The 27,058-nt window shown below is 50.4% G+C and overlaps 1 protein-coding gene across 1 annotated transcript in view; it reads left to right on the plus strand.

Moving 5' to 3' along the window:
- The window catches only part of IMPA2 (inositol monophosphatase 2), a 57,632-nt gene extending 30,845 nt beyond the window's left edge, over positions 1–26,787 (plus strand). The window contains exons 3-8 of the mRNA XM_004581635.3: positions 2,986–3,090; positions 4,467–4,512; positions 6,966–7,074; positions 23,887–23,995; positions 24,426–24,577; positions 26,295–26,787. Coding sequence (XP_004581692.1) covers positions 2,986–3,090; positions 4,467–4,512; positions 6,966–7,074; positions 23,887–23,995; positions 24,426–24,577; positions 26,295–26,410 — 637 coding nt within the window. The 3' untranslated portion in view covers positions 26,411–26,787. The remainder of the gene's footprint in view (positions 1–2,985; positions 3,091–4,466; positions 4,513–6,965; positions 7,075–23,886; positions 23,996–24,425; positions 24,578–26,294) is intronic.
- The last annotated feature ends 271 nt before the right edge of the window (positions 26,788–27,058 follow it).

Consider the following 27,058-nt stretch of genomic DNA (forward strand, 5'->3'; position numbering starts at 1 on the left):
GTGAGCTGCAACGGGCCAGTGCGCGCTGATCCGAAGCCAGGAGGCCGGAGCCCCCTCTGGGTCTCCCATGTGACTGCCTGGTCCCAAGGCCTTGGTCCATCCTTGACTGCCTTCCCAGGCCACAAGCAGGGAGCTGGAAGGGAGATGAGGCTGTGGGGATTAGAACAGGTGCCCATATGGGATCCCAGCACATGAGAGGTGAGGCCCTTAGCTGCTTGGCTACAGCACCTGGCCCCAAATCAATGTTTTTAATAAATAAATGTTTTTCAAGTCCAGGGTTCAGTGACACTCTCTTGAGTCATTTCCATGGAAAATATCATACGTATTAGAAACTTGAGCAGGAGCGTTGTAGTTGCTGCTGGGAAAAACAACTTTTCACCAAACCCACTGTCGGGGCCGCTCTGCCCACCCTGGCGCTCCCTGACACGTGTGGCCACAAATGCAGGAGCCCTGTGTATTGGGACTTGGCTTCTTAGGTGTTAATGACTGCTGGCACGTTCTTTCTTCCTCTTCCAGGGCTGTTAAGCACGCCCTCGCTGACTCTCCAGTTTTCTGCTTGAAATTGGGTTTATGAAGGAAAGGAATCCCACGTTCCTCACGTTTCCTGGGACGTTGTCCTTGCACAGGAGTTGCTTGCCTCCCTCGCTCACCTCGGTGGTGTTTGCACACTGCCTCCATGACCTTGCTCCCAGTTTCGGCCTTGGCACTGGCTCCTGCTATGTGTATTTTCAGGGTGTGAACCATTCTCTGAGCAGAATGCAAGCCATTTCAGGGGAGGGAAACCTCACAGCCACCAAAGGACACGCTACGAACAAGTTGAGTTCTTGGCATGTTTGGCTTAGAGACATAGCCAAACTGGCACCCCAGGAAGTCATGGGCTCACAGTACTTGCCTTGCTGTCATGGTCCCCACCACATCTTTCTCCTGCCGTTCATTCTATCTGAACTGGTCTAGGCAAAACCAGCCACTGAGCAGGACCCTGGCCAGCTTGCCTGGTTGCGTGAGCAGAGGCAGTGCCAGGACTATGAGGAGGAAGGCGGCTACTTGAGGGTGCACGTTCAGACAGAGAAATGGGCTCCTGTGTCCCAAGGGTCCTCTACCTTCTCTGCCTAGAGACCATGAGCTCCCGGGGCCAGCCCTGGCTATCCAGGCTCTCCAAGCAATGGCGTCTTAAATCACACCTCCCCAAGTCACAGTGTTCACTTTCCATTGCCTAGCAGGCCCTCCCGCAACACGGATGTCACAGCCCGTGCACAGAGTGACAGCCCCAGACATCGCAGGGCACAAATCTCCTGTGTGCATGGAGGAGGGGCGTCCAAGTGCACATGGGGCACTTTGGCCTGGGACGGCATTGTTGCCCGGCAGAAGTGGGCCCTGCCCATACTGCCCATGGAGTAGCCACCAGCGCCCTGTGAACATCTGGGAAATATGGCCAGCGAGACTTGGGAACTGAAATCTTCATACTTGAATCCGTCTAGGCATAAGCAGTGGGCGCACAGTTACGGAAGGGCTCTGTTTGATCTTCTCGTCTTATCAGGACTTTTCACCCTTGTCATCTGCCAGCTGCTTGGTATCATATCTCATGGTGGAGACTGTGGCCTGCCCTGCCTGGGTGCTTCCCCACGGCACAGGCATCCTGTCTTGTTTTTTTACTCCTTGTCCCTTGTTGGTAAAAACACACACACACACACACAACTGCTGCACACATCTCCCTGTAGTGTAGCTATGGATGTGTTGCAAAGCCCTTTAGCAAGATGCTGTGCTTATCTCCCAAACCCACGTGTGCTCAGTGCCTGCCTGGGACAGGACCTGCGCTAAGGCCCCTTCACACACCTGGAAGGATGCTGGGTCTGCCCTGAGCCCTGCTCTGTGAACCATATACAGCCTTCAGTCTCCAGCTGGCCACCCTCGCTGTGTGCTGAGAAGGAGGGAGAACCAGAGGGTGAAGTCAGGAGCCTCCCCAGGCTTTATTTTTTGTGTGTGTTTATTTGCTTTTAGGTTTATTTACTTATTCAAAATGTTCACTCCCCAGCTGGTCACAACAGGCTGGGTTCAACCAAGCCCAAAGCCAGAAGTGCAGGAGCATCTCCCAGGCAGGTGGCAGGGGCCCAAGCACTTAGGCTGTCATCTGCTACCTTCCCAGGCATAGCTTAGCAAGAAGCTACTTTGGCAGTAGAGCAGCCAGGGTTCAAACTGGCACTGCAGATGGATATACCAGTATTGCAAGCCAGGGTTTATGCTACTATGCCATAGTACCGACCCCAAGGCTTGCACCGGTGTGCCTGATGCAGTGTATGGAAGAAGCCAGCGTCCCCTGTGGTGCAGGTGGGGCTTGAGGTGCTGTCTTACCCAGGTTCCTGACGGGTAGATGATGTAAAGATGGCTACAGAGAGTACAGGAGCCTCAGGCCTGGAATAGAGCGAGGAGGCCACTCGGGCCAGCAGGAACCCTCACCAGCACTCAGAGGGTGTCATCGTTACCTGACTGTGCTCTCCATGCCACCCCCCACTTTACCTGGAAGGGAAGCCAGAGACAGGGCAGTGAGGGCTTCCTGGGGGAAACAGGAACCAACGGCTCCCATCCAGCTTTGGTCACCTGTGTCTGCAATTCCATGGAGGTGTTGGCTGCAGGGAACATTTAGGCCGCTGGTGCCCCGGGTCATCGGACATTATCCATCACTCCTCTCCCAGATTCCTTTGTGATGTCATTGGCCCCTGTCCAGGGCTAGGAATACATCAGAGTTTAACCTTGCTCCCTAAGACCTGCCCCGTACCTTCGCTGTGTCATGCGCACCTCCCCCGCCCTCCACCCGCTCCAAGCTTGGGATGCCTCTTCCCAAACTTGGGTCCTGCAGTTTGACTGAGAAACCACCAGCAAACCTCTGCCCTCGGCCTGTTTTTCTCCCTCCCAGGACTGGAAGCAGTTTCGAGCCCAGTGAGTGACACCCCCAGTGCGTTTTCTCAGGCCCCGTTTCTTCCGCCACAGGTTCATTGCAGAGGAGGCTGCAGCCTCTGGGGCCAAGTGCGTGCTCACCCACAGTCCAACCTGGATCATCGATCCCATCGATGGCACCTGTAACTTCGTGCACAGGTGAGTGGAGGTGGGAAGCCCTTCCAAGGCAGAGTCCTGTCTGCTCTCCTGTATGCTTTGGCTAATCTAAAAGAGCATTTGTAGGGCATGTGTGCACAGCTAGCCAAGCCTGGGAACAGGGTTAAGAGGTGTGGCCTGTGCCAACCAGTGACTGCCAGGGCCCCAAGGGCAGACAGAGGGCAGTGCCAGCGAGACCCAGAGCTGCTACCCTCAGGGACAAACCTCAGTTCCAGAGAGCAGGAAGTTTAGGGAGGACAAGAAGAAGCATCAGGGAGGTGACAGGGAGGAATGCACAGGAAGGTCCCTGACCACAGGCTGGGGCTGAAAGTGATTCTCCCACCTGAGCGTACCTGGCAGCTCTGCAGGGAGTTCCTGGCCCCAGGTCTTGCCTGTGCTACGGGAGGTGATGGAATGGAGCCATCTGACACCGGCAGCCCTGTGACCAGAGCATCACACCCTCCCTGATACCCTCACCAGGGTGTTCTCCAAGTGGAGCAGCGTCATGTGGGGAGGGCCATGTGTCCATCTGTGGGTTTCCACTGACTCTGGGGGCTCCAGAACCACTGTTTACAACACACTCTCATGGAGGCCTCAGGATCCCAGGGCAGAGTGAGAGCAGCTTGGGAGAAGAGTTTTAGGTAGAAAATAGACATAGGGGCTGACACCAAGCTGTGGGGGGACACATGCGTGTGTGGGCAGCAGCAGGGCCCAAGCTTAGTGTTCCCGCCCACCCCCGGCAGGTGGGGTGTGCTCACATGACACTTCTTCTGCCTTTCTCAGACCCTGGCTTTGGCACGCCTCCTACCTGCTTTTAAGCCCCATCACTGTCCCAGAAAGGAGAGATTGTCTTGAAGGCCTTGAACACCCATGCGGTCACCAAATAGAACCCCAGGCATACGGACAAAAACCGAGTGTCGGCTGTGGCTCACTCTGCTCTGGCTGCATTGGCTGGCTCCGGCAGCAGGGGCAGGGCTGGGCTAGGGTTGCGAAAGGTGGCCTGCATGGGGAGACTGCAGCCTCTGAGAGCCTCCCCTGAACCTCTTGGACTGGCTCCCTGGGAGGGCTATGGGCCGTAGGGGCCCTGAGAACCGCCAAGTCCCCTTATTGAAGTCATTCCCCATTGGTCTTGGGATGATCATCACTGAACTGCATCCATCTTCCATGGCTCTCGGATGCTGTTTTTCTTTTGAGGTCCACTGTTGCCACAAGGCCAGAGAAGTCTATCTCGGAAGCAGTGAATGACACCGTGGAAAGTTGCATTGTTTTGTTTTTAATAAAACAGGCCAGCCAAAGCACACCGAGGCCCCTATGTTCCTCCCAGGAGGCCCCACACAGCCAGGAGGTTGTCAGGCACCAACCCTTCTGTTTCCTTACAGATTCCCCACTGTGGCTGTCAGCATTGGATTCGCTGTGCACCAAGAGGTATGCGGTCTTCCCATCCTGCTCCCTCCCTACCTGTCTTCACCATGACTAGGGAGTGCACGGAGACATTCTTCCAAGTCTGCAAACTATGAATGAGCCTGGAGCAGTGTGTGTGTGTGTGTGTGTGTGTGTGTGTGTGTGGTTGGGGACGAGCTCGGGGCACTGCCCTGGAGGGAGACCTTTCCAGCAGATGGTCCCAGTCAGACTCCAGCTGACCCCTAGAGCGTGTGATCCTGTCACAAAGGAAAAAGAATTCCTATTTTGGGAGAACCTTTTGCATCCCGATATTCTGTTGATTCTGGGTCTCCCTCAGGCTGGGCGTGGGAGAATGGACCTCTTTGAGGATTCCCTGGAGACCTCCTAAGCCAGGCGCTGTCCCAGGACCTGCCCCAGAAGGAAGGGCTGGGGCAGTCACTTCTTTGTAGTTGTTACAGTGTTATGGAAACAGGGCTGGGGTGTCCAGGCATCCTATAGGGAAGCACCTGCACATCCTAGTACTTGGTTCCTATCAAGGACACTGAAAGCAATTTGAATCCATCCCAAAATTGAGCACAGGTAAGAATGTTAACTTTGACATATGGGGAAAATAGTTAGCTCTTCACTATTGTTTCGCTATTGTTTCACTGTTGTTTTGCTATTAGACATTGCCGCCAAGACTATTGTGCACAGGACACAACCACCAGGTGGGCAGTAAGGGGGCAGGAAAAGCTGGTCAGAGGGCTGGGGCCACCTTCTCAGCAGCCTATGTTTGTCCCTTATTCCTAGCAACTGAACGCAGGAGCTCTTGGCTTAAAATGGTGCCCCACTTGGGGGTGCCATGTATGTCTTGTCCCGCCTACCCCAGGTACAGGGCCAGGACATTTCCCTTTGCCTTCTCTTGTTCTGGGGATCCCACCAGACTCTCAGAAGCCATTTAGGTCTAGGGTTGACCCAGATTTGGGAATCCTGGGAAAGCTAGGGTCATGGGAGTGAGAGAAGGAATAAGTACTGCCAGAACGCCACGAACTCTCAGTCAGTAAGTGTGAGCCGAATGACCCCTTGTCTTCCCCTCCCCTCTCCCCATTCCAGAAGTTGGGAGTGTACATTCTAGAGCCGTTCAGTTCACCCCAGGGCCAGCCAAGGCTTTGGGAAAGCACTGACCTGGGTCATTACATTTTCCATACAGGTGAGCACTTGGCTCAGTGCTGGGTCCCGAGTGGTGGGAAGTAGGCAGGGACTGGTGATGGAGACACATGGGCCAGGGGCTATGCCTTGTCTCATACCAACCTCTTCCATTTGCACCTTGCTGTCACAAGACCCTGATCCGTACCGTGAGGCTACTGGAGACACTGTGATCTCTTGGGGACGAGGCCCTCCACGGGGAGCCATGTCTGTTTGTCTTTTCCTGAGCTGGCCTTGGGTTTCCTGATGCCATCTGAATTCTTCACATATCAGCAGTCTAGAGGTTTCTTAGGGGGTTGTATTAGTCACAAGTAGCCCTTTTCCTGCAGCTGTAAGTTTTTTTTTTTTTTCAGGCCATTTTCTAAAAAGATGTGTTTACTTTTATTTGACAGGAAGATTTTACAGTTCACTCCCAAGTTAGGTATAACAGCCAGAGCTGAACTGATCTAAAACTGGGAGCCAGCTTCTTTCTGCGTCTCCCATGCAGGTGCAGCGTCCCGAGGCTTTGGGCCGTCCTCTGCTGCTTTCTCAGGCTGTAAGCAGGGTACCAGATCAGAAGTGGAGCAGCTGGGACACAAACTGATGACCATATGTGATACCAATGCACAGAGCAAGCAGAGAATCAGCTCACTGCACCACCACGTCAGCCCTACAGGCCATTCTAAAGAATTGAGCTTTTTTCAGTAACTTTTGGTTAGTGATGCTCTATTATTATATGAACTTTAAAATAGTCTTTTTTTGTTTGTTTTTAGTTTTTAGGTTTGTTTTAGACATTCCGTTTATTGGAAAGCCAGAATTATTTAGAGACCTCTTCTGTCTGCTGATTCATTCCCCCAAATGACTGCAATATCTGGGGCAGGGCCAGGCCAAAGCCAGGAAGCTGAAATTCCATCAAGGTCTCCCACATGAGTGACAGGACCCCAAGCATTTGGGCCATCTTCAGTTACTTTCCCTGGTGCATTAGCAGAGAGCTGGATTGTAAGTGAAGCAGACAGGTCTAGAACCCATGCTCGTGTGGGATACTGGTGTCACAGGCAACGACAACGTGCTATAAGCACAACACCAGCCCCCAGTGTTTCTATAAGTTTAAAACACTCATACAAAAGAAATTTTGCTTCCCCATCTAGGTCTAGTGTGGAATCTAGACTGATGTTTTTCCCTTCTTGGAAGACAGTCTCTATCCCATTACCTGTGTGCCAGTCTCGTCACCAGGAGTGGGCTTCCCTTTGAGCTGCCGTATTGTCCGCGTCACATGAGTTATGTACGTTTGTGTTCTGTCCTGCCCCCTGCAGCTGGAATTCGGGGTGATTTACCACTGCACAGAGGAGCGGCTGTACACAGGCCAGAGGGGCCGGGGCGCCTTCTGCAACGGTCAGCGGCTGCAGGTCTCCGGAGAGACAGGTGGGCTGCATGCAACCCCTCTCTGCCCCATTGCACGTGAAGTGGTTGGAAAAGGCCAGCAGCCATCCTCATATGGGATGGCAGGAAACCTCCTCAGGATTTCGTCTCTTGGTAGGGGCACAGTAGCCCTGATGAACTGAAACTAGGCCGGTTCTGCATGGTAAAGTTTCTGATGATGTAGTTTGGCACTCACGTTCTCCATCATGGAGTTACTATTTGGTCTTGGGGGTGGGGGCCGTGCCTGGGTGAGCAGTTCACAGCCAAGGGCAGTCAATGGCGTGCAGAGCCTCCACGTCCACTTCTGTGGTGCTGATGTCTGTCACCTGGCTTGCTGTGTGTGGACAGACACAAGCGGGACCATAAAAACAGTGTTCCCACTCACCTGAGACCTGCCGCCACAATCCTGGCTTGCCTTTGTTTTCCAGAAAACAGATGCTCAGGGACATCCAGTGGCCTTGAGGAAGAGGCTGCTGTTACACTCAGGCCACCTGTAACCCACGGAGCACCTGTTAGCAACATACCAGCTGGGGCTTCCATGACTCTGCTGGCCTTGCTCCCATGTAGGCTGATCTTATTGCATGTGGGCACAGAAGAATGCCCGACGGAAGTAGGAAAAAGCCCAGACCAGAGGCAGCTGGAGGTAGAGGCTTTAAATAAAGGCTCTCTACAGTAGCAGCCTGGCCTGGCTCAGAAGGCAGAAAACACAGCCCCTGTTCCTGGCCACGGTCAAGTGCCCATCCTCACCCCCAGGTCCTCCCTTTGGGGTCAGGGACTGCAGTCTAAAGTTGCCAACACTCCCTCTGATTGCCCAGCTGCCTGGCTTCTTGCCTCCCCTCCGGGACCCTTTTTAGCAGCTCTAATTTTTAAGGAAATCTGTATTTATTGATTGTAGAAACACAGTGATAGAGAGAGCTTCTGTTTTCCAGTACACACCCCATCCTCCAGATGTTCATGACAGCTGGACAGGTGCTGCAAGTCAGGAGCCAGAGACTCAGTCCGTCTCCCATGCTGGTGGCAGGAACTTATGGCTGCTGCATTAGCAGGAAGCTGGAGCCCACAGCCAGAGCCAGGGTTCTGACCCAGTTGCTCTAATGTGAGGTCCTAATCAGTGGCTTAACCGTGAAGCCAAGTGCACAGCCCCTCACCGCTGTTTATTTTACTTGAATGTCAGAGTGTTGGAGAGAAAGAGAGAGAATATCTTCCATCCACTGGGTCACTCCCCAAATGGATGCATGGCAGGAGCTATCAGGAGCCAGGAGCTTCTTCCTGATCTCCCACATGGGTACAGGGGACCAAGTACTTGATCTTTCCTGTGCTGCTTTCCAGGCCATAAGTGGGGAGCTGATTTGGAAGTGGAGCAGCCAGGATTCAAACTGGTGCCTATATGGAATGCTGACCCTACAAGTGAAGGATTCGCATGCTATGCCACCTCTCCACCACGCCCTGCCCTCCAGCCTGTCTTTAAGATTCCTTTATAATCTTAAATTGGAGCTTTGTTCATCAGTTCCATTTTTCTGCCATTTCTTCTCCCTGTTTGTCGCGTTGCTAACCTCAGCAGTGCCAAAGGAGTGGGTCCTGCTGTGGGATAGATGGGACTGGGGGAGACGAAGAGACGGTTGTCATGAGACTGTGACAGCCCCACACGGGCCCATGCAGAGAGGGGAGGACTAGCGGGAGGCTGTGGAGGGGGCCGGCAGGACAGACCTGCCGGTCAGCACCTCAGGTTAACGACATGCTGGTCCTGGCTTCTCATTCCCCTGGAGTGTTGTTGTTGGGCTGCGTGAAGAATGGGATTAATTCCAGCCACGTCTACCAAGAGGTCCCCACTGAAGCCTAATTGTGTAAGCCGCATGGGGAAGCATGGTACTCAAATCCTCAGCCCTAACCCAAAACCCAGAAGGCTCCAGAATCCGAAGCTTGGCGAGCACTAAATGACACCAAGTCTGGAATCCACACCTGACCCACACACACATTAAAAATACTGCATGAAACTGCCTTCTGCCTGTGTACATACAGGAAACATATGTGGACTTCATGTTTAGACGTGGGTCCCCTGCCCAAGGTAGGTCATTTTGAGTACATATTCTAAAACCTAAAACAAAATTTCAAAGTTGACCTATTTCTAGTCCCAGAGCTAGGAGATATTCAGCTTGTATAGATCTCTGGACTCTTCTACAAAAAACATTATTTTTCATTCACAGTTGTCTATTTTTTTTTTTTTAATAAAATAGGCTCAAGTCTCTGAATCCTGGGTATGTATTGCTCCCAGGTCAGTCTGTTGCCAGACCTGTCCAGTGTACAGAAAATGAAATAAATTACATTTTTCTCTTTCTTGTTTTTTAAAGACTTATTTATTTTTATTAGAAAGGCAGATTTACAGAGGGAAGGAGATACAGAAAGAAAGATCTTCCATCCACTGGTTCACTCCCCAAGTAGCCGCAATGGCCAGAGCTAAGCTGATCCAGAGCCAGGACCTTCTTCCCTGTCTCCTATGCAGACACAGGGTCTCAAGGCTTTGGGCCATCCTCTACTGTTTTCCCAGGCCACAAGCAGGGAGCTGGATGGAAAATAGAGCAGCTGGGACACAGCCCAGTACTCATATGGATCCCAGTAGATGCAAGGCCAGGATTTTAGCTACTATGCTACCACACCAGGGTTCACATTTTTCAATATACAGTTTGTGAGAAACAAAAATAATTTATTTTGCTGTTAAGAAGTTTTGAAATTCGGGTCCAGCACTATGGCTCAGTAACTAAATCCTCATCTTGCAACTGGTAGGATCCCATATGGGTGCTAATTCATGTCCTGGCAGCCCTGCTTCCCATCCAGCTCCCTGCTTGTGGCCTAGGAAAGCAGTCGAGGACACCCAGAGCCTTGGGACCCTGCACCCATGTGGGAGACCTGGAGGAAGCTCCTGGTTCCTGGCTTCAGATTGACTCAATTCCAGCCATTGCGGCCACTTGGGGAGTAAAACAGCGGATGAAAGATCTTTGTCTCTCCTTCTCTTTATAAATTTGCCTTTCTAATAAAATAAATAAACCTAAAATTTTTTGAAATTCGTGCATATGAGAAATCCTCAAAAAGTCTGTGGAAATGTGCATTATGAAAAATTATGGATAGATTTCAAAACTTTGGTACTATAATTCCGTTTGTCCCTCCTTCAAATTCAGCTTCCTGCTGATGCTTCCTGGTAGCCAGTAGGTAACAACTCAAGTACTGGACCCTGCCTCCCTCTTGGGAGACTCGGATGGAGTTGTAGCCTGGCCCAGCTCTGACTGTTGCAGGGTATGGGGAGTCACCCAGCAGAAGGAAGATCTGTCACTCTGCCTTTCAAGTGAAGGGTAGAAACAAATTTTAGAAAAGAGGCCAACTGTGTGGCACAGTAGGGAAGCCATAGCTTGAGGCACCTGCTGGTCATATTAGGGTATTGTTTCTGACCCAACCTCCTGCTAATGTGTCTGGCAGGCAGCATTTGGTGGCCCACGTCCTTAAGTTCCTGCCACCCACCTGGGACCCCAATGGAATTCCTTTCTCCTGGTTTAAGCCTGGTCCAGTTCTGGCTATTGTGGTCATTTGATGAGTAATAGAGGAAAGATGGGTCTCTGTATCAGTGTCACTCTAGCTTGGGAGCTTCCGCCTCTTCTAAGATAGATACCCTTTTGTGAGACAACTGGCTAGTTTCTCCATGGGTCACATCTTCCCTCTATGGTCATCCCACTTCAGATGCTTTGTAATATATGTGTGTGAGTAGAGCCTTTCCAGGCCATGCACTCACCCTACAGCCGTCATTTAGTGTGTTTCCCTGAGCTAGATAGTGAATACCATGAATCCTGACGCAGTGTTTCTCCAATTGTTTCAATTATATGAGAAGCATTCTCTAATACAACAGCCTCAGGTGGTTTTGTTGTTGTTGTTTTATTTTATTCTTAGGACAAGTCCATTTATACTCCTGAAAAAAAAAATTTGCTAAAGGCTGCAAAGGAGTTACATCTGCTGATAGTTAAGTATTATAAATTTAAGAAGTCTCTGAAGTAGTTACGTCTGTTTTAGAATGAAGATGTTGCATTTTAACATGAATGATTTTATGAAAAAAGAGCTGTATTTCTTTTTTTTTTTTTTAAGATTTATTTATTTTCATTACAAAGTCAGATATACAGAGGAGGAAAGACAGAGAGGAAGATTTTCCGTCTGATGATTCACTCCCCAAGTGACCGCAACGGCCAGTGCTGCGCTGATCTGAAGCCAGGAACCAGGAACCTCTTCCGGGTCTCCCAAACGGGTGCAGGGTCCCCAAGCATTGGAACATCCTCGGCTGCTTTCCCAGGCCACAAGCAGGGAGCTGGATGGGAAGTGGAGCTGCTGGGATTAGAACCGGCATCCATATGGGATCCTGGCGCGATCAAGGCGAGGACTTTAGCCACTTGGCCATGCCGCCCGGCCCAGTATTTCTAAAGCAGAGCAAAATTTAATGAGGGGGAATCCCATTGTTTTATCTGTTTTTCAAGTCCCATGATGCCTGGCTTACTGGAGGACAGATCTGCTTCTGTTGTAATTACAGCATTGTGCATCTGTGTATCCCATCTGTTGTAAGACAGCATTTTCATGAAAGTATAAAAAAACTCTGGCCTCACAGATCCTGTCATTGAGAAAAGGAGTGCTTGAACTGTCTTCAGATCATGGAGGTTGTTGTTATTTGACATTAAACCAAAGCCCAGAGCTCAGCAAGTAGTGGTTTCTGTTTTGGTTGTTCGTCATTGAGATCTCACTGGTGTTGAGAACCAGTTCACAGTTGTTTCAACTAGAACGCAGTTCTTAAGATACGTACCGAAAATGTAAAGAACCTGGATTGTCCTTCTGAGTTACTCCAGTGTCTTTTCAGCTTAAAACTTGGAGGCACTTCTTCCTTCAGAGGGTGTCAAGGTGCTGCTGTTAAATAAATCCTACTCATTCACGATTCAAGATCACATACGTGGTGTATCAAATTTTTAAATCTCTCATAGCACATCAACAAAATGATTAGGAAAACGGGCCACCACAGCCAAAGGTGTTACAGGAACACACATGGGCCTGACAGAGCAGCAAAGAGTGGTTTTTGTGCAGGAAACAGTCCTACTAAATGACATGGAAAAAGTAGTTGAAAATATCCAGTATAGAAGAAATGCAGAATTCTGACACCGCGTTGCCACTTGGTATGTGTTGTGTTGTAGGATAGCAAAACCAAGTGAGGAATGTTGACACTCAAGATAGTCAAGGCCCTATAATTCAGAATGCCTCTAGTTTCTGATTTAATTGAAAGATAAACAGCCAGCAAACTATTTCACCTCTTAAAATCATTTACCCTTAAAAAGGGGTGGGGGGTAAGATGGGGTGATAAGATGGGCCTCCTTCCTTCTTAAAACTATCTGTAGGCCTACAAAATGCTTATGTTTGCGAAACAGTTGATGAGCATGTGTCTTGTGCAAGAAGGGAGCCAGGGACCACTGATGTATCATGATCATCAGACTCGGCCTGTCTGCTTCATCGGCGGTTGTACTCTCACTTTCAGTTTCTCTTTAGCTTCTTGGGGAGCTGCCTCGGTCGGCTCCCCTTTGCTCCTGTCTTCCCCGAGCTTGCACTTTTCTGTCCGATGACTTCTCCTTCCTGGCTGCCTTCTCAGGCTTCACTCCCACTCTTGCAGGAGCAGGTCCAGTCAACAGCCATACCGTTCTTCTCTTGGGCGCTTCCTTCACTGTCTGTTGGACAAAATTAACCTTCCTCCTGGGCATACTGGCAGCAGGGAGGATGTGTGCCAGTTGTGGCTTGGGCTGCCTGATGGCTGCTGCTTCTCACCCCTTGAGCTGCTGTGATCAGTCGCCAACGAGTGGTTTCTTAATGATGGATTGTAGTGTGGGCAGCAATAACAGAACAGTGGTGCTTGTGGTGTTTGGTGGCACTGGGGCCATCTTACACATTGATCACTTGGATGATTCTATAACCTTACACATTGGTCATTTGGTGAATGGGTTCACTGAGATTTCAAAGTTGGCACACTTCATTATAAAATACTAATATGGGCATGGGGGAGTGTTTAGTCCACTGGATCGGAGTACCAGGGTTTGCATCTCAGCTCTACACCTGATTCCAGCTTCCTGCTGGTGTTCACCCTAGGAGGCAGCGGTGGTGATTTGAGTACATGGGTCCCTGATACTCACATGGGACTCCTGGCTCCCAACTTCAGCCTGGCCGAAACCCTGGCCATCGCAGGCATTTGAGGAGTGCACCTGTGCATAGGAACTCTCTGCCTGTTTGTTTGTTTGTAAGATTTATTTAGTTATATTTGAAAGACAGAGTGGCAGAGAGAAGGAGAGATCTTCCAACTAATGGTTCGTTCCGGAAGTGCCCACAAGAGCTGGTTGGGCCAGATTGAAGCCAGGAGCCTGGAACTCCATCTGGGTCTCATGTGGAAGAACTTGTGTGCTTGAACCATTATCATCCCGAGCTTCCTAGGTACATCAGCAGGGAGATCAAGCAGGTGGCCGGGATGTGGGTACGCTCAGATATGGGATGTCAGCATCCCAGTGCCAACCTAGGCCCGGCTCCACGGTGCCAGCCCCCTGCCTGATTTCTTTAGGGTATATCTCAGAGTTATTTCTTGCAAGTCACATTTCCCAAGATACATGGTGTGTTTCTTCAGTACACCTTTCTTCACGTCTTTTTTATTTCAAGTTACATATTTTTTTAGGTCTCTGTGTCAAAATTCTGTTGTAGCCGTTTTGCTCTTCTAGAAAATATGTGTGTAGAGTCTTCTCTGCTTAGCTTCACTTCTTCTTATATCCTTTTTACCTTTTACATAGACTAGTTGATGCTTTTAGTATTTTTTATCCACTTTTTTTTTTATTTGAAAGAGTTACAGACAGAAGGAGAGACCAAGAGAGAAGTCTTCCATCTGCTGGTTCACTCACAAAATGGCCACATGGCCAGAGCTAAGGCAATCTGAAGCCAAGAGCTTGCTCTGGCTCTGAAACTGGAGTGCAGGGGCCCTCAGATTTGAGCCTTCTGCTGTCTTCCCAGGCCACAAGCAGTGAGCTAGCCAAAAGTAGAGCAACCAGGACCCAGATGGGTTACCGGCACTGCTGACAGAGAATTAGCTTGCTGTGCTTCATTGTGCCGTCCCCAGATTATTTGTTTGTAAAAGATTCACTTATCGGACTGACAACTGTAGCATAATAGGCTGAGCTTCCACCTGTATTGCCAGCGTCTCATAGGGGCACTGGCTTAGGTTCAGTTGCTCTACTTCCAATCCAGCTCCCTGTTTATGGCGTGGGAAAGCAGCAGAGAATGACGTGGGCCCCTTGACCCATGTGGGAGACCCTGAAGAAGATCCTGGCTTTGGATCAGCTCAGCACTAGTCATTGCGGCTATTCGGGGAGTGAGCCAGTGGATGGAAGATCTTCTGGCTCTGTCTTCGCTTACCTCTGTAACTCTGACTTAGGTAGAAGTCAGAGTTAAGATGGAAGAAGATTTATTTACTTGAGAATCAGAGTTAGAAAGAGGGAGAGATGTTTTACAGCTGCTGATCCACTCCCCAGGTGGCCTCAATGGCCTGAGTTAGGCCAGGACAAAGCTGGGCCAGCAGCTTTCGGCAGCTCTCCCGCATGGGTGACAGGGGCCCAGGGGCTTTAGCCATCATCTTCTGCTGCTTTTTCCACGCCATTAGCAGGGAGTTGGATCAGAAATAGAGTAGCTGTAACTTTAATTGGCACCCATATGGTAGCATTACCCACTCTGCTACATTGCCAACCCTGATTCTTCTAATTTTTTTATTTAAAGATTTTTTTTTATTTTTATTGGCAAGCCAAATTTACAGAGAGAAGGAGAGACAGAGATAAAGATGTTCTTTCTGGTGATTCATTCCCCTAGTGGCCACAATGGCCAGAGATAAGCTGATCTGAAGCCAGGAGCCTCTTCCAGGTCTCCCACGTGGGTGCAGGGTCCCAAGGCTTTGGGTTGTCCTCTACTGCTTCCCCAGGCCACAAGCAGGGAGCTGGATGGGAAGTGGAACAGCAGGGACAGGAACCGGCGCCCATATGGGATCCTGGTAGATGCAAGACCAGGATTTAGGCTGTTGCTCTGGGCCCCTCGAGACAGGTTTTTTGTTTGTTTGTTTGTTTTTAAAATTATTTTATGATCTACTTCCACAGGCTCTGTGATTTTTTCTTACCCCTCCCCAAATCTTCTGCCCCCCATATTATTACAATTATATAGTCCTTCATAAACTGTCACAAGTCCATTATTCTGTTGTTTAGTGTATCCTAACATTGCATGTATGAGAATGGCAGAGTCCAGCATCCTATTGTCAAGATGTATACAACAGTTTCAATGGAAGTTCATCTTTGATTTGCAATTAGAGATGCATACTGTATTGTACCTTCACATCTGGATTTGAAAATACCTATTACACAGTTACTATACATCCCCTTAAATGAAAAGCCACAAGACTCAATCAAGCACAGGAGGAAAAATAGAAATTTTCAACGCCATGAAAAAATCTCCTTCCTATGCACAATTTCTTGTAAAGTGTTCTGTGTACTCATTCTGTGTTCCTTTATAATTGTTATCTTTTCTGAAATGTTAATTTTTTTGTTTTCACCTTTAATTTTTAAAATTTATTTATTTGAAACGCAGAATCACAGAGAAAGAGATGTTCCAGCCACTGGTTCACTCCTTAAATAACCACAATAGCCAGGGTTGGGTCAGGCTGAAGCCAGGAACCCGGAGCTTCATTCGAATCCTCCAAGTGGGTACAGAAGCCCTTGTACTTACGCTTCCTTCTGCTGTTTTCCCAGGTACATGCACAGGGTGCTAGATCAGAATTGGAGCAGCTGGGACTCAAACTGGTATCTGTATGGGATGGCAGCATCACAGATGGTGGCTCAACTTGCTGTGCCACAATGCCAGATCCTGGTTTTTTAGTTGTTGTTTTGCTTTGTTTTTTTCATGGATTTATATCTGAGGCTTCTGCTACTGGTGTTTTGTATTCATATCTTTTTGGAATTCACGTATTCAGATGTTACTCTGCTACTGTTCCTTTCATATATATATATATATATGAGTATTGTGTTTGAGATTCACCCAGGATTCTTTTTAGTGACTTGTTGAAGTTAGTGTTCCTGAACTTTTGAGACTGTGGGGGTTGGCTGTTTTTATGACTTCGTGGCTCATGAGCTCCCTCTTCTGTTGCTTTGTGTAATATTGTTTAAAAATTGACCTTCCCCCTTGGCTGTTTTGGGACCTGTTGTCACCAGTTCCAGAGCCTTCTCCTTCTGTCTGGGGCCTCTGGAATTCACTCCTGTATGTTTGTACTCAACCATGGCCCTGCTCTAAGAGGGCTGGCCCTGACAGGTCCACCAGGGGCAGTCATGGGTCTTGCAGTCTCCACCGCCATGAGATGTCCCAACCCCATGTTGACCTTGGGAGCTGCTGTGAGCAAACCCGCTGCACACAGGCCCATGGTATCCACTGGGTGGCTGCTGTGGTGACCTTGAGGTTCCCAGGTTTTCAGAACCCTGCCCTCCTTTTCCCACATAGATTCTGTACCTCGGGGTCTTGTTGCTGGAGGTTGGCCACAGTCACTACACACTAGCAGGAAGCTGGAAGTGGACGGGGAGCCGAGACTCTCTCCACGGCACCCCGGAATGAGATTTGGGTGTGGCCTCTTCACTGATGCACCAAGCACCTGCCCCATTTGTTTGTTTAATAATTATGATGCTAAAGTCAAGTAGCAAAAATGAACCATTTGGGGGTGAACACATCGGTGGTCGTCAGTACAGTCACAACTGCTGCCTGTGTCAAGTTCCAAAACACGCACATCACCCAGAATAAAACCCTGCGCTCAAAACCAGCTGCTCTCACAACCCTCTCCCTACATCCTTTGAAACCATAGCTGTCTTTTTTTTTTTTTTTTTGAAGATTTATTATTATTGGAAAGCCGGATATACAGAGAGGAGAAGAGACAGAGAGGAAGATCTTCCATCCGATGTTTCACTCCCCAAGTGAGCCGCAACGGGCCGGTGCGCGCCGATCCAAAGCCGGGAACCAGGAACCTCTTCCAGGTCTCCCACGCGGGTGCAGGGTCCCAAAGCTTTGGGCCGTCCTCGACTGCTTTCCCAGGCCACAAGCAGGGAGCTGGATGGGAAGTGGAGCTGCCGGGATTAGAACCGGCGCCCATATGGGATCCCGGTGCGTTCAAGGCGAGGACTTTAGCCGCTAGGCCACGCCGCCGGGCCCTGTCCTTTTTTTAAAAAAAATGTGTTTATTTTTATTGGAAAGGCACATTTACAGAGAGAAGGGGATACAGCGAGAGATCTTTCATCTACTAGTTCACTTCCCAAGTGGCCACGACAGCCAGAGCTGAGCCAATCTGCAGCCAGGAGCCAGGAGCTTCTTCTGGGTCTCACATGTGAGTGCAGGGGCCCAAGACTTTCCTAGAAAATGTATCTTCTACTGCTTTCCCAGGCCACAGACAGGGAGCTGGATGGGAAATGGAGCAACCAGAGCATGAACCAATGCCCCTGTGAGATCATGGTGGTTGACAGAGGATTAGCCAACAGAGCCATTGTGCCAGGCCCAGCACATCTGTTCTAGAATACTGACCTTCCTAAGTTCCATGAGGCTGACTTTTATTTCCACACAAGTAACTCTCAGTGGTTTATAAGAAGCCTGAAAGAATGAGGACACGTTTTTAAGTGTGTGGGTGTGGCACAGGTGCTGCTCGTTCTATAAAGCCCATGTGTGCTCCATGGTTGTCTTCTCTCTGTGTATATTTGAATACATGCAAATGATTTTCATCTCTGAACTTCAGTCGTCAGAGTTCTCCTAAGACAGTGCCACTCTTTGAGCATCTAACAACATCGTTCCCCCGGAACAATCTGTCAGAAGTCAGACTGGTTTTCTCCTAAAAACTGTGTGCTCAAAGAACCTACAGAAACACCCTACCTACAGTCTACCATTAAAGATTTATTATACTCATAAAACATGATGAAGTCCTCCATCAGAATGTTATTTGTTTTTATTTATTTGAGAGATAAATAGGGAGAGAGGGAGAGAGCTTATCATTGGCTCACTTCTCGTGCTCACACTGACCAGTGCTGGGCTGACCAAATCCAGGAACTGTTGAGTGCTAAGTCTTGCACTTGGCTCTCAGGAACCCAATCACATGAGCCATCGCTTGCTACCTCCCAGAGTCTATGTTAGCAAGAAAGTGGAGTCAGGAACCACAGCCTGCTAGCAGACCCAGGCCCGCTGACATGGAATGCAGCATGTTGACTGCTCAGCCGCTGGGTCATCTTGAAGCACAACAGTCAGTGGTACTAAGTAGTGTGACAGTGTTGTAAGGTAGTAATTAGTTAGAAGACAGTATCCTATAACCATGACCACTACCTGTTTCCAAAATGTTTATCACTGCAAGCAGGATCTCTGCCCATTAAGGCCTCTCACCACCATGAAGTCACAGAATGTTCTACATTTTTTAAAAATGTACAAGCATGTTCTCACTTGTATGTGAAAGCTTTAAAAAAAAAAAAAAAAAAGCTGACTTGGTAAAAGTGAGGAGTTAGAATGATGGTCCCTAGAGTCCAGGGAGGGCGGGAGTGGAAGGTGGGGAAGGCTAGAATGTGGATGCTATAGCAGTGACCCCAGGAGCAGATGCCAGTGCTTTGCAGCACGGTAGAATGACTGCCTGTTTGTGTACTGTGCGTTTTACAAAGAAGCAGAAGAGAGGAATTTAAAGGCCCCTAGCACACAGAAATGATCAGTGTTTACGGAGGAACTGCTAATCACCCTACTCCATCACTGCACATTGTAAACATGTCGAGTCTTCATGCTGGTCCCCACAGTAATGTCCAGTAGTCATACATCAATGAAAAATCAAGAACATTTTGGTTATACACACGCACACGCACACATACACACAGCCCTCTGGCACTTCAGATTCTGTATTCATAGATAATGGATTCAGCTGCAGGGATGTTTCAACTGCAGGTGGAGTCTGTCCCTCGCCCTGCAGGTTTCCTCAAGGCTGTGTGTGGGAGCCACTGACACCAAGGACATAAAACATCTGGTTTTCTGTGCCCGCGGGTGGGACCCTGGAGCCAGTCCTCCATGGGCAATATTAAGGAATGACTATTCCACTGGATTGAGAGCCAAAGTTCATATGGCAAATCCAGGACAAAGGACAATGAAATGCAGAAATCAAAGCACTTATGGATTAAGGAGAACAACCGTAATATGTTATTAAATAGAGAGATTACTAAATGGCACTTCTCCCGTCTTAAGGCAAAGTGCAACAGCAAGCATCTGCCCCATGTGGGGTGGCATTACTTGGACTTCCTTTCTCTCTGTGTCTCACTGTATCAGGAAAGAAATATATTTGTGAGAGTCAGAAAGAATGAGTTCACCGCACTAGACAGGGTGGGGGGCTGGGCTCAACAGTGGTGCTTGCCTGTGTCTTTAAACTCTTCTTTCTCAACATCACCAAGCAAGCCTGGTGATTGGCCCTCCCCATCCCCTGGTGGCACCCACTTGTCTATGCCCCTGTGTGTGTCACCAACATTGTTGTGGAGCTGGGCTCAGCGGAAAGATGGGCACGGAAGACTCCAGGCAATGGCGTTGTCTAACCAACCACAGCCCTGTCAGCACTCTGTGCGGCACTTGCCTTTTTAGAATAGGGAATCCAAGACAGGACAGAGCAACGGGACCCATGCCTCTAAGATGCTGTTGCTGTGGACCACCTGTGACCTCAAGGGGGGGCCTGAGCTTCTGGCCAGTGTACTGTCTGTATGAGAGCAGTGTGGTGTGCTGCTGTAGCCGTGCGGAGGAGGGGACTTGGTTGCCCTTGACACAGCCCTGGGCTACCTCATTGGACACGCCTGGGCTTCCTGTGTTGGCCCTGCTTGGCAGGGGAAGAGGGGCTGCCTCCAGCCGTCTAGGCTGGCATCTTGGGCACTTCCCTCCACACGTTCAGTCAGCCCTTACTCTGGCACAGGGTGCAGGCACTTCTTAAGTGTCTGATTAAAAGCCACTGCTTATCTTCCCATGGATACTGTCCAGCTTCCTGGTTCCTCCTTCCTGGTAGGAATCTCCATGTCTCCTTTCCTGTCTTCCCAGGACACCAGGAAATGCCCTGGAGATAAAGATCTCATTTTTGATGTTCCCTGTAGGGCAAATCACTGTGTACAGGGATCCTGTTGGGGACTCACGACTGGTTCAGGAGCTCTCAGATTCTGGTGGGACCAAGGCAGGGGATGGGAAGTGATCTGGAGTGTGACTTGGAGAATTATACCAAACTCTATCTACATTCTGGATAGGCATTTGGTCTCAGCTTAAAACATTAATTGGGGTGATTGGTCAACACCAAGCTTGTGGCACTGGCCCCGCATCAAATGCTGGTTTGAATCCCAGCTGCTATACATCTGATCCAACTCCTTGGTAACATGCCTGGGAAAGCAGCAGCAGTTGGCTCCTGTCACGCATGTGGGAGACCCAGATGAAGTTCAAGGTTCTTGGGTTCAGCTTGGCCCATCCCCAACCCTTGCAGCCGGAAGCTCTCTGTCTCTCTCTTTATCCCTCTCTCTCTCTCTCTCTATTACTCTGCCTTTTAAGTAAATAAAAATGATTTTTTATTATTTATTTGAAAAGCAGAGAGACCAAGAGATCATCCATCTGCTTGCTCATTCCCCAGATGGCCGCAATAACCAAGGTTGGGACAGGCCAAAGCCAGGAGTCAAGAGCTGCTTCCAGGCCTGCCATGTTGTTGGCAGAATCCCAAGCACTGGGACCATGCTTTGCTGTTTTTCTCAGGCCATTAGCAGAGAGCTGAATTGGAAGTGGAGCAGCCAGGACTCAGCTGGTGCCCACATGGGATGCTATCTCTGGACCCAAAATGAATCTTTTTAAAGAAATGATTTCTTTTTATTTGAAAGGCAGAGTTACAAAGGAGAGAGATTAAAATCTTCCATCTACTAGTTCACTCCCCAGATGGCCACAATGGCTGGTTCGCGTGATTCTCAACCCATGTGAGACCATCCAAAAGTCACTTCCGGGTCTCTCACATGGGTGCAGAGGCCCAAGGACTTGAGCCAGCTTTTGCTCCTTTCTCAGTCCCTAAGCAGGGATCAGAAGTGAAGCAGTCAGGACACAAACTGGCACTCATCTGGGATGCCAATGACACAGGGAAAGGTTTAGCTTACTACCCTGTGGCTCCAGCCCCCAAAATTAATCTTAAAAAAAAAAAACAAGATCTTGGTGTCCTACACTGAGTACTTGGGTCTGATCCCTGACCTCAGCTCTCGACTCCACTTCCTGCTGATGCTCACCCGAGGAGGCAAGCGTGATGGTCCCAGGAGTGGACTCCCTGCCACCCATGTTGGAGACCTGGCTTGCAATTCCAGTCACCAGTTTTGTCCGGGTCCAGTCCTGGCTATCGCCAGCATTTGGAGAGTCAGCCCACAGACAGGAACTCACTCACTCTTGTCTCTTTCAGCTTCTGCTTCTGTCTTTTTCATCCTGCGAAAAGTACACATATAGAGTTACCATGTGAATATGCTTTTGAAAATCTCAGCATGACTGCACACACCTCTGCAGAAAAAGGTCTCTATCATAGCAAGTTATAGCAAGGATGGAAGGCGATCGTCTGTAGGGGCCTGCAGTGGCTCTGGGTCGGAGGGCGTGCAATGTTGAAGAGTGAGCTGTGGGTCGCAGAAGATGTGTGTGCTGTACTGTCGAAAGAGCAAGTCACGATGACCTGTAGAGCTAGTGTTCTTTTTGCTTATTTTCACTCACATGGTAGGTGGGGCTGGTGTGTTTTGGTTCATGTATGGGTAGGAATTGGAGTTGGGGAAGCCAGTTGGGATAGGATGGGAGAAGGCTCTGCTTCACTTGCTGCTCCCCCCACAGACAGTGCACCCCCTCCCATGATTTTTCTGACTAAAGTCACAGGCAGGCCATCCAGTTTCTGCTTTTCACTCTCTTTGAATAGTGGTTTTAGGTTCACTGCACAACTGAACAGAAGATCCAGAAAGAGCTCGCAGCCCCACTTGCACAGCGCCCCCTGTTGGGGGTCCATTTGTTACAGCCAGGGGACCTACATTAACACTGGACGTCACGCGTGCCCCCACTTGGCATTGTCCAATCTATAGGCTTAGGCGGGTGTACGATGATATGGCAACACCACCACAGCTTTATACAGAAGGGGTGAGACGGTGTTTGCTGCTCGACCCTCCCCACTCCCAGCTCATAGTCCACTGTCGAATGCCATCACCCCCACAGCGCACCATCCACCCAGCATACAAAGGCCACCCAGAGCAGTTGCTTAGCAGTAAAACTTCAGGTTGTTGCATGAAAGTGAGTGTTCAGCTCCTTGGATGACTCCCAAGGAGTGTGCTGCCAGCATACATGGTGAGGCTGTTTGGTCTTGAGAAAGACTTGCGTTCCCAGCAGTTCCAGTTGCCCCATCAGTGTTCTGACAGGTGTACAATGGGGTCTCACGAAAGCGTTAATCTGCGTGTCCCCAGACATGTGGGACAGGACCTGGGGGTGGATATGAAGGCCAACTCAGATGTGGGGCACCGGCATCTTAACTGCTAGACCAAACACCTGCCCGTCTCCACCAGGTTTTTAATTTAATAAGCACTCCCCAAATACTAATGTATTATCTTCCAAAGGAGCACTTTTAGCTATAATATTCACAATCCAGAGTTAACAAACCACTATAGGTAGTAACAGATGGCTATCCCAGCCAATAGAATTCCCCGACTCTCAAAAAGTCCTCCCATAGATGTAAAGCCCCAGGAAGCTAACAAGCCAGAGCCTCTGCTTCCTGGTTCATTGCACGCTGTGGTAAAGAGAAACAGTGTTTTCAGGGACCATTGGACAGCTGCTGGACCTGGGCCTGAGTCTGGCCCTGCGAGGGACCTTTTTTTATTTTGGATTTTTGTTGTTGTTGTTGTTGCTGTTGTTCTTTTCCTGGAAAAATACCATCTCAGTTTTGTGGCCAAGTGCAAGTAGATCCACCCCATGGGTGCCCACGGCCATGGCCGGGAACGTCGGTGTGCTGGCTGGCGGTACCGGAGGAGGAACAGGTGCAGTGGGCATAAGGCCCTGGAGTGACTCTGACCCCCTGCAGGCAGCTGGTGCTGGTGCAGAGCTGGGTGTCTTCCAAGAAGGATCTCAGGTATAAGCCTGAGGCTCTGACCAGTAAAAGAAAACAGATGCCGTTATCAGAATGACTGAGGCAGGCCTGCCCCCACACTGTGGGCAAACCCCGTGGTTCCTTGAGCACACCTGCTGGGCTCTGGTGCCTGCACAGAGCCCATTCCACTGGGGCGAGTGTCAAGGCAAGGACACCTAGCCGTTAATCCTTCTCCCTGAGTCAATCACAGGAGCAGAGGCCTGTGTACGTCCTCCACGCCCACCACCCGAACCTGCTACCAGCCCCAGAAGTGTCACCACCCTGACACGCAGAGGGGCTCTCTATACCCTGGTGCCAGCCCTACATATGAGGCCACCAAGGCCTGCCTTCTAATCATGGTCAAACCATGAGAATCAGGGTAATTCCCAGCAGGCTGTAATTGTTAAAAAGCTACCAAATTCTACCAAGGTCTTTGTGGTAGCAGCATGAGGGGACAGGAGAAGCGTGAAGTCTGAGAGGGGTGGGAACAGCGAAGTCAACCTGAAGGGCTTTGCATTAGAAATCATTCCAACTGGGGGTAGGGGGTTTGCTGTCGAGTGAGAAGCACACCTTGGGCATTTGGCAACGGGAACTTCCCTCTGTTGCAGATCTCTCCAAGGCTTTGGTTCTGACAGAGATCGGCCCCCGGCGGGACCCTGCCACCCTGAAGTTATTCCTGAGCAATATGGAGCGGCTGCTGCACGCCAGGGCCCACGGGTAAGGAACCCAAGCTCTTGATGCGGCCTGCTTCTTCTCGGCGACGCCAGGGGGCGCCAGGAGACCGGTGGAGTCCCGCTTGCCTTCCCACCCTCGTTCTGGAAGAATCCAAGTTAGGATCTTGAGCCCTCTGCCCGGGAGTGCCGCAGCTCCTTCGGGTCCCGCCCCAGTTGACCTGGCTTGCAAACCTTCGTTCCCTGGCCACTCCAGGATAATGCCTGTGGAATTTCCGCACCAGCCCCCAGGACCTTTCTGCAGGGCAGGGTATAGAAGTCCTGGCAAGGGGCACAGCCCCCACCCTGCATTCTGTATCCTGAGCCTGCTGGTGCAAGCCCTACCCAGCTAGGGCACGAGGAGGGTGAAGGCAGGCACACTTCACATTAGGACCTGGCTCGGCTTCCACCCTCACTGGTCCTTCGCTCTCCCGCAGGGTCCGAGTGATCGGAAGCTCCACCTTGGCACTCTGCCACCTGGCCGCCGGGGCTGCTGATGCCTATTACCAGTTTGGGCTGCACTGCTGGGACCTGGCTGCCGCCACAGTCATCATCAGGGAAGCAGGTGGCATCGTAATGGACACTTCAGGTGAGTTCTGAGCCCCAGCCACCCTCACCACGTGGGGGCCATGTGGATGGGATATTCCCTGGCATCCCCGCACACACACACACTGAATACCCCCTGCCTCACAGCTCTACTGCTGACAGCATGTACAGAGAAGGCAGTGGTCAGCAGGGCTTAGCCAGCTGGCAGCGTATCCACTTCACATTACACATCCCTGGCCCTTTGTTGAAGACTCCTGCATGCATCTGGGTCCCACAGGACCCTGAAATCAAGCCCCTGCCTCCTAAGCCCTAGGCACAGGACCAGCCCAGCTGGCTTTAAGGAGAGTGTATCGAGGAAGTAGCTGCCTCCTGCTCCAAGGCCGGGAACTGGGCTTCCAGGAGGCCAAGTGAGCCGTGGGCATGTCTATGGTCCCTGGTGTGGCTGCTTCGCCTTAACAGACCGTCCTTGTCACATCCAGGAATAGTAAAGACTGAGCAGATCCTTCAGGCACTTTGTCCTCTCCTAGCTTTGAACCCAGAACTTAGCTGTGGGGACCCTGTGGCTTCTTCTTTTTTATGATTTACTTATTTGAAAGGCGTAGGGACCAAGAGACAGAGAGAAAGAGAATTATCTTCCATCCACTGGGTCACTCCCCAAATGGCTGAGCTGCCGGGGGTGAGCCATGCCAAAGCCAGGAGCCAGGAGTCACCTAACAGTTAAGATGGCCAGGAGCCTGGAATTCCACCCAGATTTCTCATATGGGTGGCCAGGGCCCAAATACTTGGGTTGTTCCCTCCTGCTTTTGGAAGCCCATTAACAGGGATCTGGAGCTCAAAGCAGCACTCCAGTGTGGGCTCTGGCATTGCAAACAGTGGCTTCTAGCCTGCTGTGCCACAGTGCTAGCCTTTTTCATTTTTTAAATGATTTGAGATGCAGAGAGAGAATGTGTGCGTGAGCTCCATCTGCTGGCTTACCCCCTGGCTGCCCACAACAATCAGGACTGGGCCAGGCCAATTTAGGTCTCCATGTGGGTGGCAGGAACTCAACTACTTCAGCCATTGCCTACTGCCTCCCAAGGTTTCCGGGAAGCTGGCATCAGAGTGGAGGCGGGGACTCAGGCCCAGATGCTCCGGAGTGGGATGTGGCCATCTTAACTGTTAGGCTAGGTGCCTATTCTATGTGACTCACTTCTAACTCTGGAGTATTTGCAGTAGGTCTTTGGTGATATGATGTCTACTTCCCATTCCGCTTTCTCCTTTGAAAGACCTTCATTGAGGTGCCAGAAATGTATTCAAGTAAAGAGGTATCCATGTCAGGTGTGGAAGCCAGCGTCACGTTAACAATACATCCTTCTCCGCACAAACACCTTGAGGCCCTGTCTCCAGGCACAGCAGCAGTCCTGCCCAGTGCACTCCAGGATGCTGCGGCTTTGTTGCCTCCCCACTGGGCGCAGGTGGGGAACCCCGGGACCTGCTGGTGACAGCCTGCCTTCCCTGGGTGCAGTGTAACCTGACCCCATCCCATTCACACCCATCCTGTGAATTTCCCCAGTCATGACCCTCCCCCATACAGCACAGGCCTGAAGCCTCGCCCTCTGTACAGCCCTGGGCATTTGGCCACACTGCCCTCTGCTCTCAAGACCACCTGTCAGGGACAGATCTGGGACATGCATGATTCCCACATGTGCTGGAAGTTGTCATACAAGATGGTTCCAGCCCAATGCAATAACCGAGCTGTTCACTTTCCCCTGTGTTCCCAGGTGGACCTCTCGACCTCATGTCCTGCAGAGTGGTCGCCGCCGGCACCCGGGAGATGGCAACGCTTATAGCTCAGGCCTTACAGACTATCCACTATGGGCGGGATGATGAGAAGTGACAGGTCACCGCCAACATGGAGCAATATGGCTGGAGGATGAGGACATGGCCTTATGGGGACTACAGGGCTCTGGGGACAGGGTCTGGTGGCCTGGGCTCTGGCCAGGCATCTCATCTACTGACCCTGGCTTCTCTCACCTATGTCTTTTGTCACTGGGATCTGGTGGTTGGCCAGGTCCTCACTCTGATCTGACACAGCAGCCATCTTCAGGTCGGTCCCCGTCCTCCTGTCCCTCACAGGGGACATACAGTGGCCTCACAGCGCTGATTCCCTCCCAGGCACATCTCAGGTAATAACGCTTTGGAACTGCTGGTAAAGCCGAGTATTCCCAGGCCTTCCCCTGGTGCTTCGGATTGCAATAAACAGACACAAAGGCACATGCTTGTTTGTGCCTCCGTGTGTGTCACCAGCGTAGCTGCAGATCTTGGCTCAGTGTGGGAAAACCCCTGGTGACAATATTGTCCAGCCAACCAACCTTGGCCCTTGGTCAGTGCTCTGCACAGCACTTGCCGGTAAGGACTGGAAGAATTGACAATCCAAGATGGGGACAGAGGGCTGCACTACTCGGAGATGCTGCTCCTGTGGGTAGATTGGGAGAAGGAGGTGTCCCCTCCCTCTGGAGCTCACCGTCCCTTCTCTCCGGGAGGT

This window comes from Ochotona princeps, chromosome 21 (assembly GCF_030435755.1).
Source record: "Ochotona princeps isolate mOchPri1 chromosome 21, mOchPri1.hap1, whole genome shotgun sequence".
Lineage (NCBI taxonomy): Eukaryota > Metazoa > Chordata > Mammalia > Lagomorpha > Ochotonidae > Ochotona > Ochotona princeps.